This window comes from Rana temporaria, chromosome 5 (genome assembly GCF_905171775.1).
Source record: "Rana temporaria chromosome 5, aRanTem1.1, whole genome shotgun sequence".
In the NCBI taxonomy this organism is placed as follows: domain Eukaryota; kingdom Metazoa; phylum Chordata; class Amphibia; order Anura; family Ranidae; genus Rana; species Rana temporaria.
In genome coordinates this window covers 86969028-86989906 of record NC_053493.1, presented here as the reverse complement: position 1 = coordinate 86989906, position 20879 = coordinate 86969028, and the positions used below count along the sequence as shown (strand labels likewise).

The 20879-nt window shown below is 41.0% G+C and overlaps 1 protein-coding gene across 1 annotated transcript in view; it reads left to right on the top strand.

Moving 5' to 3' along the window:
• LOC120940145 (ATP-dependent translocase ABCB1-like) overlaps window positions 1–20879 on the top strand; it is a 79309-nt gene that overhangs the window by 54655 nt on the left and 3775 nt on the right. Inside the window, exons 21-26 of the mRNA XM_040352817.1 lie at window positions 660–743; window positions 6428–6631; window positions 9727–9827; window positions 12176–12316; window positions 13756–13912; window positions 19488–19685. Coding sequence (XP_040208751.1) covers window positions 660–743; window positions 6428–6631; window positions 9727–9827; window positions 12176–12316; window positions 13756–13912; window positions 19488–19685 — 885 coding nt within the window. The remainder of the gene's footprint in view (window positions 1–659; window positions 744–6427; window positions 6632–9726; window positions 9828–12175; window positions 12317–13755; window positions 13913–19487; window positions 19686–20879) is intronic.

Sequence of the window (20879 nt, the reverse complement as noted above, 5' to 3'; positions counted from 1 at the left end):
AATTAAAGCCCATCTCCAGCTAAATGCAAACATCCCTGTCAGAGTAGTTAAATGGTTTGTCTCATCCCTCTAAATGGCACGTCAGCTGGACAGCTTGGTCTATTAAAGGGAAGTGAAAACTACAGATTTACTGGCAGCATCAAATCTAGGTACCTATTAAAACCAGGTACCTGCTCCCACCTCGCCCCCCCCCCCCGAAAAGGTGCCAAATGTGGCAGCGGAAGAAGGGGGGGGAGGAGGAGGCAATTCCCTCCATTTAGGTACCAGATTACACTCGGCTCCCTGCTCTATTGTGTGCAGTGTGTGATGCCAGATCCCCTGACCCTTCCCTCTGGAGCTCTGAGATGCTGTATAAAATGTGTGCTTTAGGTGGCAATAGAGAAGAGAGGGCTGCAGAAAAACAGATACAATTTATGCAGAATGCTTTGTTTAACCTAAGTATTACCTGGGGCTGGTCACTTTAATGGGGATAATATATGTAAGAGTTTACGACCACTGTAAAATACACTAGAGTGGATTCAAACTTTTATTTTGCTATATGTAGACACTTAATGGTATTAAAAAAGTGAAAGTACATACAAGTTAAATACATAATCCAAAGAAGACAAGGCTTTGTCATTCTGAGTAACTATACCTCTAACAAAGTAATAATCTTACAGGAAATGGGATATTATGATGACCATAAAAATGCTGTTGGTGTACTACTGACAAGGCTTGCAACAGATGCTTCTCAAATTAAAGGAGTAAGTATGAGTGACTTTTTATATGTTTGGTATTCATTACATTTTTCTGACTATTTTAAATGGTCATTCCATTCGATTGTTAAGTGTATGTATAACAGAAACTTTAGTAGGTAAGAGTTAAAAACCCTTTTATTTATTTTTTTCCTGCCTGTTACCCACTGGGGAGATTTATATTCAAATCCTGTCCTTAAGATTTACCAGGAATTGAGAGAAGATTTCTCTTCCCTCTTAGTTGTCACTGGAACAGGTGTGCCAAGTGGAGGATTTTACCTATTTTCTCTTTCCTTTTCAGATGACCACTCAAAATTTTGAATTTTCCCTTTATTTTTGGTCCTGGTGATAATGGTCCCTTTAGATTGTAAGCTTCATGAGCAGGGCCCTACTATTCTTTCTGTGTTGAACTGTATTGTAAATTGTACTGTCCCCCTTTTATTGTATAGCGCTGCGTAAACTGTTGCCGCTATATAAATCCTGTATAACAATAATAATAATATAATAATAATGGTCACCAGGATAGAGAGGGTAAATCTTCCAAGCTGGGATGGCAAAAAAAAATATGACATGGATTCTAACATTCCCCTCCTCTAAATAAAACTAAAAAAGTTTTGACTATACATATACTTTGTGTAAATATGCTGATTAAAGTCTGTGAAGAAAATCAAAGCAATCCAACTGAAAGTGACTGTGTAATCGAGAAAATTGATAGAAGGTCCACCACCGGGTAATAATGATGAGAGGCTTACCAGAGGGATCAGACCTAAGTAAGTATACACTTATCGGGTCGATCAAGCTAATAGGGTACTGGTGTCCAGAATCCAAAACGACTCCAATATTAGACAGTTTTCTATGAAACTCTTAGGCCTCGTACACACGGCCGAGGAACTCGACGTGCCAAACACATCGAGTTCCTCGGCCAGTTCAGCACTGAAGCCGCCGAGGAGCTCGGCGGGACGAGAGCTCCCATAGAGCAACAAGGAAATAGAGAACATGTTCTCTATTTCCTCGCCGAGCTCCTCGTCGGCTTCCTCGGCCAAAAGTGTACACACGGCCGGGTTTCTCGGCAGAATTCAGCCAGAAACTCGGTCGGAAGCTGAATTCTGCCGAGGAAACTGGTCGTGTGTACGGGGCCTTAGGCCTCGTACACACGACAGAGTTTCTCGGCAGAATTCAGCGAGAAACTCGGTCAGAGCCGGATTCTGCCGAGAAACTCTGTCGTGTGTACACTTTCGGCCCGATGGAGCCGCCGAGGAACTCGTCGAGAAAATAGAGAACATGTTCTCTATTTTCTCGTTGTTCTATGGGAGAACTCGGCCCGCCGAGCTCCTCGGCGGCTTCAGGGCTGAACTCGCCGAGGAACTCGACGTGTTTGGCACGTCGAGTTCCTCGGCCGTGTGTACGAGGCCTCAGGCACTCTTATGGAGAATATTCAATACGGAACCAATCAATAGGAAACCAGCCAGATGGTATCAATAGACACTTCCAATAGTAAGTATTCCGAGCGACTGGCTAGCCAGATTTGATTATAGCATTTTATTCTCATACAATATGCTTTTTTTGTCGTATGACACTGTGCCTTCCTTCTTCACTGATGACTGCGGAAAACTTCAAGGGGAATTCCACCTTACTCACACAGGACATGAAGCGTGGCCGCTCTGACTGGGCTGAATGGGCTGACTACAAATGCGGGCCACACTTTTCAGATATTTATTAGTAAAACATTTTGAAAACCATTTATAATTTTCCTTCCACTTCACAATTATGAACGACTTTGTGTTGATCTATCACATAAAATCCCAATAAAATACATTTACGTTTTTGGTTGTAACATGACAAAATGTGGAAAATTTCAAAGGCTATGAATACTTTTCCAAGGCACTGTAGCTCTATAGCTGGTAAAGAAATGCATTTTATAGCTCTTTATCCTTTTGCTGACCACCTAACGTATATGTGTGGCACCCATGTGCCAGATTTACACCACTGCCAGCACACTGACCGAGCTGTCGCTGATATGTTGTGACAGTCAATCACAGGGGTCACATGATTCGGAAACTCCACCTCCGTTTTTCAGAACCCCTTAAAGTGTCAGCAGGAGGTGTTGGCAAGGGAGTAAAGTAAACCTGGCCTGGCTTAATACATTTATAAAGTAACAGTGCTGAAGTGTAGATACCTGTTGGTGCTTGCAACTACTTGTTTTTCCATCCGATTGCCCCATAGAGGAGAGCAGGACTGTGTCCGTGTCAGCTCTGCAAAGCGGAGCGGACATGGCCTGTCATCTGCCTTCTCAGCGTGGATCAGCAGAGAGATCCCCCGCTGAGCAAGTGGATTCCACATAGCAGAGGTGACCGTGTGAAAGGGGTCTACATTTTGGGAACAAGCATCCAATGTTTATTACATCCAAGCAACAAGGCAGAATGTGAGAATTGCTACCTGAGAGTCCAGTGGGTCCCACATGGCATACAGTTATGACAATAAAATTAATTACCTTTTATACAGGCTTTTAATAGCTACTGAGGAAAGGTGAGCTTAGACTTTAAAGTATAACTAAAGGCAAAACATTTTTATTGTTGTCTGTGCCCCCATTAGGGAGATTCCTTCTCTCCATTTGTCATCCATTATTATTACCATTATCTTCAAATATGAAAGTAAAAAAACAAATTGGGTTATTCCCGGTACAGTAATAGAGGGCAAATGTTCAAATGGGCACACTGGGTCTAGTGGGTCTGGTGATCCTGATGACAACTAGGGATTCCCTCACTTTGCAGGGATTTCTTCTCAATTTCTGTTTGGGACACAGATGGCGAAAAGAAAATCCTGACAGGGATTATAACTCTCGCTTAAGCCCTGTACACACGGGCCAGAATCTCGTCAAGAAAAAACTGTTGTTTTTCCTAAAGAGATTCTTGGCAAGAATCTCTTGCCACCCAAGTGTACAGACACTCCTTTCAAAAGAACCGCGGTTCTTTTGGAAGGCAAGAACGTGGTGACGTCATCGCGTACGACGAGCATGCGCTCGTCACATTCAATGCCGTCGCCGCCATCTTGCTGCACCCTACCTATGCCTAGGAAGCTACCGCGCATGCGTCAAAGTCAATGAGAAGCAGACACTGGCATCTAAAATTGCTAAAAGGGACAAAAGCCATCTATAGTAGGCACATTCACGTTTCTGTACATCAGCATTTTTCTTACTGTTGCAAAATATTATTTGAATGACTGTACCATCAGTATTGCTGTGACTTTTCCCCCTCCCTCCTGTGAAAAGGCTGTTTTTCTTATTTTGTTAAGAGAAGGTAATAATATCGCATTGGTCCCAGAGATTTTCTAGCATTATGGAAATGGTGCAAGCTGGGTTATAAAATTATTTGAGCATCCCTTCACAATTGTCCTACAAGGTAGTCTTAAACTAATCTCCATGGGCCTAATCCACAAAAACCCGGCGCAACGTATTTTTTCCCATTTAAGTTACACCGCCGCAAAATCTCTACCTAAGTGCCTGATCCACAAAGCACTTACCTAGAAATTTTGAGCGGTGTAACTTAAATCTGTCTGCCGCAAGGCGTTCCTAATTTAATGGGGCGAGTCCCATTTAAATTAGGCGCGCTCCCGCGCCGGACGTACTGCGCATGCTCCCGACGTCATTTTCCCGACAGGCTTTGCGCGGTTTTACGTTGCGCCGGGTTTTGAGAATCGCGACGGGCGTAAAAAAAAGAGTTGCGGTGGGAATTTTTTTTTTTTTTTTTAAAAATGACAGCGACGCGGGATAGAAGGGTCTACTTTTACAAGGTGTAAACAGTTTAGGCCTTGTAAAAGCAGCCCTAATTTTGCGACGGCAAACTAATACTTACGGAGAAAAAACGAAGCGTAAAAGCTTTGTGGATCTCCGTAAGTGCTAATTTGCATACCCGAAGCGGCATTTCGACGAGAAATGCCCCCATCGGCGGCTGCGGTACTGCATCCTAAGATCCGACAGTGTGAGGCCTCGTACACACGGCCGAGGAACTCGACGTGTTTCATCGAGTTCCTCGGCCAGTTCAGCCCTGAAGCCGCCGAGGAGCTCGGCGGGCCGAGAGCTCCCATAGAACAACGAGGAAATAGAGAACATGTTCTCTATTTCCTCGCCGAGCTCCTCGTCGGCTTCCTCGGCCGAAAGTGTACACACGGCCGGGTTTCTCGGCAGAATTCAGCCAGAAACTCGGTCGGAAGCTGAATTCTGCCGAGGAAACTGGTCGTGTGTACGGGGCCAGAGTCCCTTACACATGTCGGATCTTCTGCCTATCTATGTGAAACTGATTCTGTGGATCAGTTCCATAGATAAAAAAAAGGGATACGGCGGCGTATCAGTAGATACGCCGGCGTATCCCTTTTGTGGATTAGGCCCCATATTTCTATTAATTAAACCTAGATTCTGTATGGGCCATGGATTATATAAGTGAGCCAAAGCTTCTAAAATTAATTTGACACATTAGACTTGTGTTATTTTGCCTCCAGCTATAACTTAAAATCATTCTTTATATTAAAATATATGTAGACCACATCATTAGTCTCATATCAGCTTTAGAATGTTGATAAACGCTTGATTACCAATTAGTCTCCCGTTTTACTAAGTGGTTGCTCAACTTGTGATCCGAGAGTTTATGCTTGTAGTCCCCCATTCTTTGTCCTTGGTTTTGGGAATAATGGTTGTTGTCTCCCGTGGTAAGGTCCCTCCTTTCCCTCCCCTCCCCCATCTTTTCTCTCTTGGCTCTTTCCCCCTCTTGCTTGAGGGTCACTACTTTCCCCCCTTTTTTTATTGCTAATTTTGAGCCACCAAGCCCCTTCCCCTTTTTACAATACATGTTTTTTAACTGCCTGCTAGGCCCGTTAATGAATGTTTCTTGTCTCCCTCCTTTGGTTGACCACAATGGGACATTCTATATTATATGTTGGCCTTATTTTTCTGTTGATCGTGTCCCTCCTACATTCTTATGCTCATTTGTCTCGGAATGTTTTTATCCACCTCTGGGTGGGTGTGTTGTGTCTATCTTTTGACCATCCAATGACTTCATTGGTATGATATATGTAAGGCTTTATTCATGTACGTGCCATGTTGTTTTCCTTCCAATAAAAAATTTGGTAAAAGAATGTTGATATACATTCAAAAGTTATCTTTAATACTTCTAAATCTTTAAAATAATAGTGATTTAGCCATGAAGGTTTTTGGTGAGGCCATTTTCTGGTATAGGGTGACAATGGCCTTTCCTTGTCTTCCAGTTGTGCTCCTGCATTGTCACCCTGTCCCACATGCTTCTCATGGAGATACCATGTGGCCGTTTCCACACACATTGCAAAGACATGATCCATTGATGTCACCTGTCAACCTGCACTTAGAAATGTCATGCCGCCACCACTAGAGTACATGTAGACAGGAAGTGTCTGTAAAGAGACTGTAGGAAATCAGTAAAAAAAAATGGAAATGTGAAAACAAATATTTTATTTAAAAATGCAATTGTCTGTGTTTAACAAAATAGATGCAATTCATTTAATGTTTACATTTGAACTCAAATAACATGTATTGCTCTATATAGCGATATAAATTATTGGCTTAAATAGGGTGGTATTCCTTCTTATGTTGGATACTAATAGAAAAATAGTAATGTGCTGCTTGGAGATTTATTTACTTTTAAAGTGTTTTTCTTTCCGCCTTGTAGGCTACTGGGAGCCGACTGGGATTACTCACAATGACAGTGTGCACTCTGCTTGCCGCAATCCTCATTTCTTTTGTACATGGCTGGCAGCTGACACTGCTTATCTTGGCCTGTGTTCCATTCTTGATTGGAGCCAACATCATTAGGCTGAAGTCTATAGCAGGACACGCATCAAAAGATCAAAAGGCCTTGGAAGAAGCTGGGAGAGTATGTTTTTTTCAATTTCACATTGTAGACAATGATATCATCTCTGAAAGTGTTATTGAATGTGTGTTTGTGCATGTGTGCCTGTATTACTACTCTTCCAAAGGAACCACTTGGTAATTTGAGCTCTTTGTTCTGCACCTCGACTCCAAGAACAACCTCAGCCCCTCTGACACACCTGGTTGGATGAAAGCTACTGCATGCAAGCAGAATGGATACCTTTAACTCGGTTATGAATTAGCACCGGGAAATAGGCACAAGATTGTTCAATGGTAAATTAACACAATGTATTGATACAGGTTAGAATAAATGGTGGTTTGAGCATAAATAAACATAAAAAAGGTAAGCTCAGACACAGTCCGCTAGACAGTATAATCACTATGCCAAGATAGCTTAGAATAGAGTTCTGTACCACTAAACAGGGATTAACTCAGGAATCAGCAAAGTCAAAAATACACAGTGCATATAAGAAATTATCTGGAATGTGAACAATAATATTATATCTAGTCTAAAGATATTTATTTTGGATTTATATGTTGGGTTCCCTGTCACCGGATGGCCTCAATGAAGAGATTGAAATACATAGCATCATTTAAATCCTAATAATATGTTCTATATCTCACCTGGTTATCACACACACTCATGGATTGTATTCATATCCTTTTTCATTCCAGTCATTATGCACCCTGGGCCCTTAGGGTTAAAGTACAGTGTACTTTAAGTATAGCCAGCCTTTGTGCCCAATTCTATACAGCTTTCCCTTACATAACCTTTTTTCCTTTGTAGCATAAAATGTTTTAAAGCTATAAAATTTCTGGCCACAATATTGATTACACTTCTGTGAAAGTTACCATAAAAGATGCTGTAAAAGTTAAGCTAGAGCTGGATTGGCAATTTTGTTCTCTTCCTACTGAAAGATTTAGCCGCTTGTCACCAGTCACCTCATTTGCTGCACACTGCAATCAATGAGCTACTAATTTTATATATGTGACAATGATTGTTAACAAGTGGTTAAATTATCAGCAAAAAAAGAAAACCATGCATGTAGCACTAGTCTTATATTTATCTGCTTCCCAGCAGCAGCCTATAGGCCCAAGTGCTGTAATAATAAGTTAAAGAATCACTAAAATAATTTTTTTTTTTTTAGCTAAATAGCTTCCTTTACCTTACTGCAGTCCTGGTTTCATGCCCTCATTGTTCGTTTTTGCTTTGAAGTTGCTGTAATTCTGCTGTGATCTCCACACTTCCTGCTTGTCTGGCTCCTTATGAACAATCTCATGGCAGCTTCTCACTGTGGTCTAAGATGTGTGTCTAAAACTCCTCAGAACCAATCAGATTCATTTTAAAAACAAAACACTGCCCTGGATTTCTTTGTTTTTGTTCTGTGGGTCTCTTTACTTCACAGAAACATGAAACCAGTTTAAAAACGAAAGTGAAACTAGAGGCACATTATATGATTGAATTGAATCTATTTTTAATCATTTTTAAAAGGAATCAGTTAACTTTTATGTCTCTATATCCTGTAAACAGTCATTTCAGCAAAACATTTTTTTTTCCTTTAGTGACCCTTTAACAAACATGTTCTTGTTTGCACATCAATGTGCATTGTGTTATAACAGTCAACGAATCACAATGCAGCCAAAATTGGACATGGCGCATTTTTATTTTATAATGCAGAACTTCATAAAGCAAGGCATGTGTGTTATGTTGTACTGCAGTGCAGCCATTGTTTAAGGGGGGGGGGGGGGGGGTAGGCTGTCATTCTTAATTAATCCAGATGCAGGTTATCAGAATGTATAAGTCCTTGTTCGCTCATAGCTGCTGTGCAATATTCCCATTTACAATCCCTTTAGAAAAAGGGTACTCAGGGGGCAGCAGTGTTTGCCTTTTGAATGCCTGATACAGTAGCCACTGCCCCTTGAAAACAATCCACCATGGATGTAGACAAGTCCTAAAGGCTGGTACACATAGGCCAAATATCAGCCGGTCGCAGGCCAATGGCAGGGAGATCACTGCACTAACATTGGATTCATTAAAAAAAACTTCCCGTGTGTACCTAGCTTTAATATTTACAAGTTTTTTTTGTATCATTTGTAATTATGAAAATATATATGCACAATGGAGCAATCATATTTACATAAGAAGGCTTTGCCTTTTTATTTAATTAAAAAGGTCTATCTTAAAGCAGTATTAAACCCAAAAGCAAACATACAGTATACAGTATTATTTTGCTGATTAGCGGTTCTTAGCTGTGATGGCTGCATTCACTTTCTTTTCTTGGCTCTCTTTTATTTTCACCTGGTGAACTAGCCAGTAAGTCTGTTGTTATTCAAAAGTTATTCAGTTTATTAGTGTGTCAAATTCTGCTAGTCCATCTTATGCCGCGTACACACGGTCGTTTTATGTGATGAAAAAAAATGACGTTTTTAAAAACGTCACTTTAATTGACCGTGTGTGGGGGAAAACGTCGTTTTATGTCTTCTAAAAAACGACCAAAAAAAATTGAAGCATGCTTCAATTTTATGTGTCGTTTTTCAAAACGTCAACTTTTACTTCACAGAAATTGACCGTGTGTAGCAAAAACGTCGTTTAAAACGACGTTTTTTCATCCGCGCATGCCCAGAAGCTACTTATGAAGCAAGCTTCAATGGAAAAACGTGGTGAACGTAACCTCGCTTTGCTAGAACATTGTGAGAAAAACGATGGTGTGTGTAGGCAACTTCATCTTTGAAAATTGAAGTTTCAAAAACGTCATTTTTTTACTTCACAGAAAATGTCGTTTTTTTTCATCACATAAAGTGATGGTGTGTATGCGGCATAACACTAAATTTACGGTCTGTTTTAGTTTCTTTCGAAGAAAATAAAAAACCCACCACTAAAATAAAGCTCTATTTGTGTAATAAAAAAAATATAAAAATTTCATTTGGGTCCAGTGCTGACCACGCAATTGTCTTTAAAAGACTGAAAGCTGAAAATGTGCCTGGGCAGGAAGGGGGAGAAAGTGTCAATAAAAGAGCTGAAAGTTTAACCAGTTGTTTAATGATTTAAGCACAATCTAAGACTAGTTATATTTACATCTCTTTTCTCATCTTATTTAGATATCAACTGAAGCTGTGGAAAATATACGGACGTTGGTGTCACTGACAAAAGAAGATGCTTTTTATGAAAAGTATAATGACAGTTTGCAAAGACCCTACAGGTTAAGGAATTTATTAAGGAAGTGATTCCAAACATGTTATACTTACCTGCACTGTGCAGTGGTTTTGCACAGAGCAGCCCTGATCCTCCTCTTGGGTCCTGTGTCAGCATTCCTGACTCCTCCCCCATGCTGAGTGCCCCCATAGCACACCTTTTTCTATGGGGGAACTCAAGCAGGCTCGCTCCCATCATTGTTCATTCACACACAGCTCACCCCCCCCCCATTGGCTCAATGGCTGTGATTGACAGCAGCAGGAGCCAATGACTCAGACTTCTGTGTGAACCAATGAGGAGAGCGAGACCCAGGAGAGCCATTGCTCTCAGGCACTTAGAATGAATACATAAACAACAAATAAAGGCGCTACTACCCCAGATTAATGAAACTTCTCCTCAGCAGTCGGGTACAGGATGTGCAGTTGCTCAGCTGCCAAAGTGATAAATGGATAAAGGGCAATCCACAACTCCATACATGCCCTTTAATCAGTCCGAATTTATTGTATCTCCATAAAAAATACAGCAGAGGTAGACGTGTTTCAGTCGCAAAGGCCTTGTTCACAACACTGATGTACAAAACAGCACAACAAATATACAGTAAAACCTTGGTTTGAGAGTAACTTGGTTTGAGAGCATTTTGCAAGACAAGCAAAAAGTTTTTATATATTTTGCTTTGATATACAAGCGATGTCTTGATATAAGAGTAGCGTCATGTCACAACTGAGTATAAAAGAGAAGAGGAGAGTAGCCTACAAGTGTAACAATATGGTTACATTTAATGAAGGTACAACATTTAGCAACTTATTGCTACACTTAGAGGTGCCTCTCTTCTCTTTTATACCCTGTAATAAAAATGCTTTGATATACAAGTGTTTTGGATTACAAGAATGTTTCTGGAACGAATTATGCTCACAAACCAAGGTTTTACTGTATTTGTAAGAAACACTCCCCACCCCCCTTCATTGGACACAGAGGCTTCCAATTAGCCTCGTAATTCTCAAATTGATGCAATGAAATAGGAGGGAAAGGAGGATTGGGAGTTGTTCATTAAAAAAGCAAACCACAGTAAAAAATGTAAAGATAGAATATACAGTACAGACCAAAAGTTTGGACACACCTTCTCATTCAAAGAGTTTTCTTTATTTTCATGACTATGAAAATTGTAGATTCACACTGAAGGCATCAAAACTATGAATTAACACATGTGGAATTATACATAACAAAAAAGTGTGAAACAACTGAAAATATATTTCATATTCTAGGTTTTTCAAAGTAGCCACCTTTTGCTTTGATTACTGCTTGGCACACTCTTGGCATTCTCTTGATGAGCTTCAAGAGGTAGTCACCTGGCGCAGCACCCCATCACTCTCCTTCTTGGTCAAATAGCCCTTACACAGCCTCGAGGTGTGTTTGGGGTCATTGTCCTGTTGAAAAATAAATGATGGTCCAACTAAACGCAAACCGGATGGAATAGCATGCCGCTGCAAGATGCTGTGGTAGCCATGCTGGTTCAGTATGCCTTACATTTTGAATAAATCCCCAACAGTGTCACCAGCAAAGCACCCCCACACCATCACACCTCCTCCTCCATGCTTCACGGTGGGAACCAGGCATGTAGAGTCCATCCGTTCACCTTTTCTGCGTCGCACAAAGACACGGGGGTTGGAACCAAAGATCTCAAGTTTGGACTCATCAGACCAAAGCACAGATTTCCACTGGTCTAATGTCCATTCCTTGTGTTCTTTAGCCCAAACAAGTCTCTTCTGCTTGTTGCCTTTCTTTAGCAGTGGTTTCCTAGCAGAAATTCTGCCATGAAGGCCTGATTCACACAGTCTCCTCTTAACAGTTCTAGAGATGCGTCTGCTGTAAAAGGTGGCTACTTTGAAGAACCTAGAATATGAAATATATTTTCAGTTGTTTCACACTTTTTTGTTATGTATAATTCCACATGTGTTAATTCATAGTTTTGATGCCTTCAGTGTGAATCTACAATTTTCATAGTCATGAAAATGAAGAAAACTCTTTGAATGAGAAGGTGTGTCCAAACTTTTGGTCTGTACTGTATAATTCACAATAAAAAAAAAATTTTTGTTAAACGATAGTTTAGATGGCATGTAAGAGCATGTATGGAGTTGCGGCTTGTCCTTTATACACTTGGAATGAATAGCTTCACATTAAACACAGCTAAAGAGCTTAGGGGTGGCTTTTTCTAAAGCTATTTTATTGCCAGTTTAAAATTTGTAAATAGATTAATGTCCATAGTATAGCCACAAGTGCCCATTAATTATTATTGTCCAATAGAAAAATATAAAGTGTTACTGATATTTTGATTATTCTTTGTTTTTATTCTGATAGAGATTCTCTTAAGAAAGCTCCTCTCTATGGAATAACATACGCCATTGCACAGTCCATGAATTACTTTGTGAATGCAGCAGTATTCAGATTTGGGGCCTGGCTCATAGTACGCTGCTACATGCATTTTGAAAACGTTTTTATGTAAGTATTTGATTTACAAGTGTAAATAGTAAATAGTTTGCTGAAATATTGACCAGCAGATACCTGCTATGCCATTCAGTCCTGGATTTGTGGACAGCGCCCAGAGCTGCCTAATAGAATCTGGATGCCATTATTTGCTTATTTAGAGCCAAAACATTAGGAAATCAAAAAAATTAATCTTATGTAGAACACGTTTTTATTGCATATTATATGTTGGTCCACTAGACCAAAATACAATTTGTTTAGGGGAGAGCCTAAGAGCCCATTCACACAGGGGCGACTTGTCAGGGGCAACAGCCGCCTGACAAGTCGCGTCCCGTTCTATTCAATAGAATCATTCAAATAGGAGCGACGCAAGTCGCTCCGACTTAGAAAAAGGTTCTTGTACGACTTTGGGGGCGACTCGGAGCGACTTGCATTGACTTCTATACAGATGTCATTTTGCAAGTCACCTCTGAAGTCGTCTTCAGGTCGCCTTGCCGAGTCGCCCCCAAAGTCGTGCCGCCCCTGTGTGAATGGACTCTCATGGTCATCTGCCAATAGTTAATTTTCGGAAATATTAACAATTTTCTGTTAAGCCAGTCTTTTGATTTATATATGTTTTTTGCTTTGCTATGGTTGACATTCCTGGAACCTGGTTGAGCTTTTCAGAATCCATCCCAGAATCTACACCTCCAGCCTGCTTAATGGAAAAAAGAATGAGCACCATTATCTTCGAATAGACAGCAATAAATGAAGCTGTAAAACTGCATCACAAAATATAGGCATCTTAAATATGAAGTCTATGTATGAGTGTGAATCACAAGACTGGCTGAGAAGACTAATCATTATATGCCTATGACCTCTTACTATCCTGTAATTGTTTTTAATCCCATTGCGCCTGTAATAAATCTTTTAACCACTGCACTTAGAGGTGCCTTTCTCTTTCCTTTATGCCCCTGAAGCATGGGGCCAGGTCGCAATGGCAAACCCTATACGTATGTCCCTGGTAGACATGTAGAGAATGCCACTGCTCAAAACCTGTATAAAAAATGCTTTGCCTCTCAAATTCTGGGTGCTGACCAAATGAGTTCAACTAGCCCTCAACTAATTCAACAGCAGGTTGCACAAGTCAGACAAAGCAAATTACAGGTCCACCTAGGACTTCCCTCTGTACCATTTTACCCTATACACATCCAATTGACTGGGCAAGTTATATGATCTCTCCTAATCAATGTTGTCTCCCCATTGTAGTGACTCATCTCCTCCCCCATCTCTGTTCTATTGTGTTTTTATGGACAAGACAAGCTAAGGTGGTTACAGTGGGTGGTTGGATTATGCATGCCGGATGAACCAAACTCAGATCTATGATTGCTGTTGGCTATTGATGTTACCATACAGAATGAATCTATTTTAGGTTGACTATTAAATTATGGTTTCTTTTTCATATGTTTTTGTAGAGTATTTTCAGCCATTATGTTTGCAGCTATAAGTGTGGGACAATCAAATTCTTTTGCACCAGATTTTGGAAAAGCAAAGGCATCAGCTTATCGTATTTTTCAACTTCTGGACAGAAAACCAGCTATAGACATCTACAGCGAAGAAGGAGATACTTTGGTAAACAAAATAGATTTTATTCTATTCCTATAGAATGTATAATTCTATTAAAGTAAACACTACCAGATATCATAAATACAAAAACTATTTCTCTTTAAAAGCAGTAGGTGATTAACTTTATTCTGAACGCACTGGGGGAAATTTACCAATGCAGGGATGTGTTGAAGTGCAGCAGAGGAGAACTCAGGCAAGTCTCACAACACTGGTTGGGGTTTTTACTTAGATTTCTGGAAAATAGATTCCGCACTTCAAGTTCTGGTTTCATGATCATTTAATTGTAAAGTCTAAGGCCGGGTACTAACGAGCAAACATGTACGGTGAAACCGGTCCGTCGGACCGTTTTCATCGTACATGCCTGCCAGAGGGCTTCTGTACGATGGTTGTACTAACCATCGTACAGAAGTCCGCGCGTAAACATTACGCGGGGCGTGTCCGCATCGTCGCCGCGATGATGACGCGGCAATGACGCGGCGACGTGGGCGGGCCTGCCATTTAAAGGCTTCCACGCATGCGTCGAAGTCATTCGATGCATGCGAGGGACGGCGGGCGCTCGGACATGTACGGTAGGTCTGTACAGACGACCGTACATGTCCGAGCGGGCAGGATTCCAGCGGACGCTTTTAAAACACGTCCAGGAATATTTGTCTGCTGGGAAAAGGCCCGGCGGGCAAATGTTTGCTGGAATTCGGCCCGCTCGCGCCTACACACGACCGAACATGTATGCTGAAACTGGCCCGCGGACCAGTTTCAGCATACATGTTTGGTCGTGTGTACGGGGCCTTAGATGAAGCTCTTGAATAAAATGCATCAGGGAAGGGTGCGGAGGAATGAGCCACAAGAAGCCACCATTGGACAAAATATGGCAAATGTGCATGAATTGCAGAGATGTACTAAAAATTATTATAAAAATGTTGCCTAAAAAAAAAAAAAAAAGAACACTTTAACCACTTGTCTATCAGAGCTTTTTATACAGTAACTGCAGCTGGTAGCAAGGGGGTTTAAACACATTCCTAGCTGCTATAGTAGCCAGGACTTTGTTTACTAGTTTTAAACTGACTGTCAGCTTTCTGTTGGAAGTTACAGCCACCCAATCACTTTTATACCCTCTCGCCCGACTACATTCTTTATATATTCTGAGCTCCGTTGCCCCTCTTGCGAGCCTAGGAAGGGCATAGTGGGTGGAAAAGAGGGAGATCAGCAAACATTAATTTGCTGATCCCCAAACTCCAGTGAAAAAACTCCAAAGAGATTACTATCTACAATATTGCTGAAGTCTCCTTAAAGAGGACTTGTCATTTCTACTATGTTATTAAATATCTGTCTTCAATGTGATAGCAAAACACTAGGAAGTTGATGTACTAAAGGCAAATATACTATGCACTGCAAGTGCATTGCAAGCAGGGCAGCTGATAGAGGGGGACCACCGGTCCTCCTATAGGAGGCCCGGGGAGAGAGGGGGCCCAAACAGCAGGGGGAATCAGTGCAGCTGGACGGATAGGCATAGGAAGAAAATCGCCAGAGACATGGCGGAGGGCATGGAGGAGAACTTTGGGGGCTTCGTTCTCAGGTAAGTCAATCATAATGAGCTTGTATGCTGTGCATACTAGCTCATTGTGACTTTATCTTGCAGGGTATTTAAAAAAAAAAAAGAACAAGGGTTTACTTCCTCTTCAAATTCCCTGGTCCCCACGCACAAAAAACTTAAACAAATGCATTATACATACAAAAACATTTTAATATGTGTGCAAAAAAAATGCCTCTGGTGGAAAAGTGCTTAAGAGGAGGGAGAGACAGATTAAGTGAGAAAGGAGGTGTTGGGGTATGAGTGTTTACAGCATAATTTAATGTGTCCAACTGTCCATAGCTCACACAGATCTGGTGCAGAAAAATGTATGTTTTGGGTAGATTGTGGCTTCATGTTCAACTACCTTCTAAGGCAATGGTCTCCAAAGTGCAGCCCTTTGCCTGCCTTTATCTGGCCCTTGAGGCACTACAGCAGGGGTCTCCAAACATTCTAAACAAAGGGCCGGTTTATTGTCCTTTAGACTCTTAGAGGGCCGGATTTTATCCAGCTAGAGTGAAATTTTCCTGGCATCAGTGGGAGTAAACATCTGGTATTGGGGGGAGGAATAGTGTCCAATTGCTGGTATCATAGGAAAGAATAGTGACCCATTAGTGGTGTCAGTGGGAGAAATGGTGCTCCATTGTTGGTTTCAGATGGCAGAATAGTGTCTCGTATCATTGGGAGGGATAGTGCTCCAAGGGCCGGATAAAGACAAGCAAAGGGCCGCATCCGGCCCTTGGGCCGCAGTTTGGAGACAACTGCACTACAGTATGCCTCCCACTGACGCCAACAAGCAGTTACTATTGCTTCCATTGACAACAATGGGGCATAATTCCTCCTATTGATTTAATTAGGCACTATCCCTCATACTAATATCAATGATGGGGCACTATTCCTCCCACTAATACCAATGATGGGGTACTTCTCCTCCCTCCACTAAAAAAATGTTTTAATCCCACTGTGGCATTTTCTACTCATACTGGCTACTCTGGCCCTCCTTAAGTTTAACGGATGGTCAATCGGCCATTTGATTACAACGTTTGAAGACCCCTGTTGTAATCTGACTCCCTAATTGTATAAATCGTATTTAAGTGTTGAACAGAAACTCATACTCAGATACTCATGTGTGGTTTCCATTAAAGATATTTATGATACTGCTTCCTAAACGTATCCTCACTCAGTTGCAACATTGTTAAGTTAGTTGGATTTATTTCTAAAAAAAATGTAGATGTTGGTGTTCCTTTATGCAATAGTAATTAGAATACTTCCTAAAATGAATGTGTGGAGAATGGAAGGGAAAGCATAATAGATGTAACTTCTTATGGATTTTACAAGCTAACATATAAATGATTACTACAGACAATCTTGAGAAAGCCTACGAGGCTGTCACAGGGAAATGCAGCAATTTTAAATAAGAATGTGACAGTGATTCCTTGTGACAGAAATAGTAAATAATATAAATGAGTAGGACTCGAAATATGAAATCAGATCCTCTCCATTCATGTCCTGTGGTGGTGGTTGTGGTTTAGTCTCAGCTCAGCCAGGAAACAACATTTCAATCTTCATAAAAACATCAATTCTCATGGCTTCTCATCTAAAAGGTCATGTTCCTCTGGCCTGAGAGAGTATACTAGCGAGGACAAAATTAATCTAAAAAAGTTATTAAATGTAATCATTTAACAACCTGTGCTTTTTATGAATTCCACCGCCAACAGAAAAAGGTGGGAAGAATGATTTGTTTGGTTATTTAGGGGTCAGTAATTTTGCCTAGCTTTAGTAGACCATATTGTAGCATCACATAGGCTTGGGCCTGTAGAAACTCTAGAGATAGACCTTACTAGTCTCCATTAGCAAAGAATTGGCTTTAAATGTGGCATGCAGCCATAGCAATGTGTATACACCCGAGCAGCACCAAAAATGTGGATCAATTGCATCCAGTTTTTACTCCCCCCTGGCCGCCTGTTTGAAAGGACCCTAACAATTTGATTGAAATTTTTGTCAGCACTAAAGAAAATGTAGTACGATCATTTGACCTTTTCAACGTTTGTTACTTCATGGGAAACACGGAGGTAAACTGAGGAGGCCTAAGAGAAAATTACTAAGTAATCCTAGTCTTACTTTTAGGCCTTGTTTACACAGACAGTAAAAACGGGCAGTTCAGCTGCATTTCTACTTCCCCTAACCACTCACCGAAAGCCTAACAAGGCAGCTGGAAGGGGTCACACACACATGCAAAGAAAATGCAGCCATGGCAAATTTAACTGACTTGCTAATGCAAAATGAAGGAAGGATTTCTGTGTAGCCGCGCTCCAAAACTTGTTGCTTTTATTGTAAAATGAAAAACACAGGATAATGCCACCGCAAACGGGGTACAAGCTGACACGTTTCAAACTAAACTTTAGTGCTTAATCATAGCTATGATTAAGCACTAAAGTTTAGTGTGAAAAGTGTTAGCTTGTACCCCGTTTGCTGTGGCATGTATCCTGTGTTTTTGATCCTACAATAAAAGCAACACGTTTTGGAGTGCGGTTGTCCAGAAATCCTTCCTTCATTTTGCATTATCCTATGCATTGCCAGCACCCGTAGCTTCGGATTTGGTGAGGAGATTCTTAATTGGTATCCTTGAGCGGTGATCTTTTCTCTCTAACTGGCTTGCTAAGTTTGACAGGCGGCACCACCTGTTGAACTCCCTCTTTACAGTTAACATGACCATGATGTGAGCCAAACACACCACTGGGCAAAATGTTATTTTTAAAATAGCAAAGATCAACAGGCATTTAGGAGGAGGCAAATCCACCACAGATCACTCCCACCTGTGTGAACCTAGCCTAACTGTGCTTCTTAACCACTTCACCCCCGGACCATATTGCTGGTCAAAGACCAGAGCACTTTTTGCGATTCGGCACTGCGTCGCTTTAACTGACAATTGCGCGGTCGTGCGACGTGGCTCCCAAACAAAATTGACGTCCTTTTTTCCCCACAAATAGAGATTTATTTTGGTGGTATTTGATCACCTCTGCGGTTTTTATTTTTTGCGCTATAATCAAAAATAAAGCGACAATTTTGAAAAAAAACCACAAAATTGTTTACTTGTTGCTATAATGAATATCCCAATAAAAAAAAACTATATTTTTTTCTTAGTTTAGCCCGATACGTATTCTTCTACATATTTTGGGGGGGAAAAAATCGCAATAAGCGTATAGTGATTGGTTTTCGCAAAAGTTATAGCGGCTTCAAAATAGGGGATAAAATTCTGACATTTTTTTTATTATTTTTTTTTTACTAGTAATGGCGGTTATTATCTGCGATTTTTATTGGGACTGCGACATTATGGCGGACACATCAGACACTTTTGACACATTTTTGGAACTATTCAAATTTAAAAAGCGAACAGTGCTATAAAACTGCACTGATTACTGTATAAATGTGACTGGCAGGGAAAGGGTTAACACTAGGGGGCGAGGAAGGGGTTAAATGTGTACCCTGGGAGTGATTCTTACTGTGGGGGCAGGGGACTGACTGGGGGAGGTGACCGATGCTGTGTTTCTATGTACAAGGGTCACAGCATCAGTCTCCTCTCCCTGACAGGACGTGGATCTCTGTGTTTACACACAGAGATCCACGTCCCTGCTCTGTCACTGCCGATCGGGGGTACCTGGCGGACATCGCGGCCGCCAGGCACGCGCATTGGCATCTCAGCGACGGGCACGCGTGCCCCCCAGTGGCCGGCGGACCCCGAGGCCATAAAAAGACGGCCTCCCAGCAATTTAGAGCCACCTTGAGGCCGTCTTTTTACTATGGCCCGGTACTGAAGGGGTTAAAGTTGCTCGTCTTTCTAAGCGCTCATTAACCACGTTACTCGTAAACCAAGGTTCCACTGTATTGCCATCCGTTTGGGGTGTTAAGAAAAAAAAAGTTTTCAGTTTGTCTTTCATTTTTGTATAACTGGAGTCTGCTGAGATATTAAACTTTGTTGATAACACTGTATATTTTTTGTCTTTGTTTTTTAAGGATGAGTTGGAGGGAAATCTTGAATTTAACAAGCTCAGATTTGTATATCCAACAAGACCAAATGTTCATGTTCTACAAGGACTCAGTATTAAAGTGTCTAAAGGCCAGACTCTGGCATTAGTGGGGAGCAGCGGCTGTGGAAAAAGTACTTTGATTCAGCTACTGGAGAGGTTTTATGACCCTATAGAAGGACAAGTGGTAAAATATTTTATTACACATCTTCTACAAAATATATACAGGTAGACATTTACCCTAGCCACCCCTTGTCGGGCTTGCATTCCTCAAGTGTAAGTTTAGGCATATAAAACCACCCCAATTTATTACAGTCATTAATTTATCAAAATTTGTATTATTATTACATATTATTTAGAAAAAAGTACCCCAGTCAGCCTTTGTATTGGCCTCCTGTAATACACTGCATATCTACAGTACTTTCATACAAAGAGAGGAAGTTGCAATGCAGGATTTACTGAATTTACCAGTACTGTAAATCGAACAAATAGCACTTCTTGATTGGAAGAGAACACAGATTATCTCATTAAAGAGATGCTGCTCCTTCCAATCATTCTTCACCAATTTGTATTGTTTGAATGCAGTGGAGAAAAGTAAATAATCAGGACCATCAGGGGAGGTACAGGCAGTACACCAGTAAGGGGCCCGGATGACAACTCCCTTTTTTTTTTATTATTTTTTTTTCTTTGTAAGGGGCCCGGTAGTCCCCAGGGCCCCAGATGCAGTTTTTATATATATCTATATTTTTTTTATTAAAGGACCCAGAGGTCCCCAGGGCCCCAGATGGCAACCCCCCTTTTTTTTATAAAAAAAACATATTTATTTTTTTATTAAAGGGCCCAGAGGTGCCCAGGGCAACCCCCCCCCCCCCAATTCGTGGCACCCCGCTTCTCAATTCGCGGCAGCCCCCCCGCTTCTCAATTTGAGGCAGCAGCACCAGGGGGCCAATTCCTGAAGCTGTGTAAGGGGCCCCATAATTCCTGATGGCGGCCCCGACCTTGTATAGTGTATGGCAGGGGTGTTTGGTAAAGAGGACTGACTGAACAGAATTATACTTTGAAATTTTAATTTCAACTTTGTATTTAGAGGTTTGCCTATATATACACGTTTATTCTTATCTGTGTAAATAGTGTTATTTCCATCAATTAGAACAATGTTAGTAGGCTATACGTGTGACGTATCTAACTATATTTTGTATGATCATTTTTAGTTCTGTTTCTTTATTTTCTAAGATGCATGTACAAGAATACAGTACATATAATCACTGATATAGGAAAACTATGCTCAAGGCCCTGCTCAGGAGTGAAGCCATTGACATTCATATTCACATTCATAATCACATTCATAACTCACTGAAACAATCATATTCCTTTTTTTTCT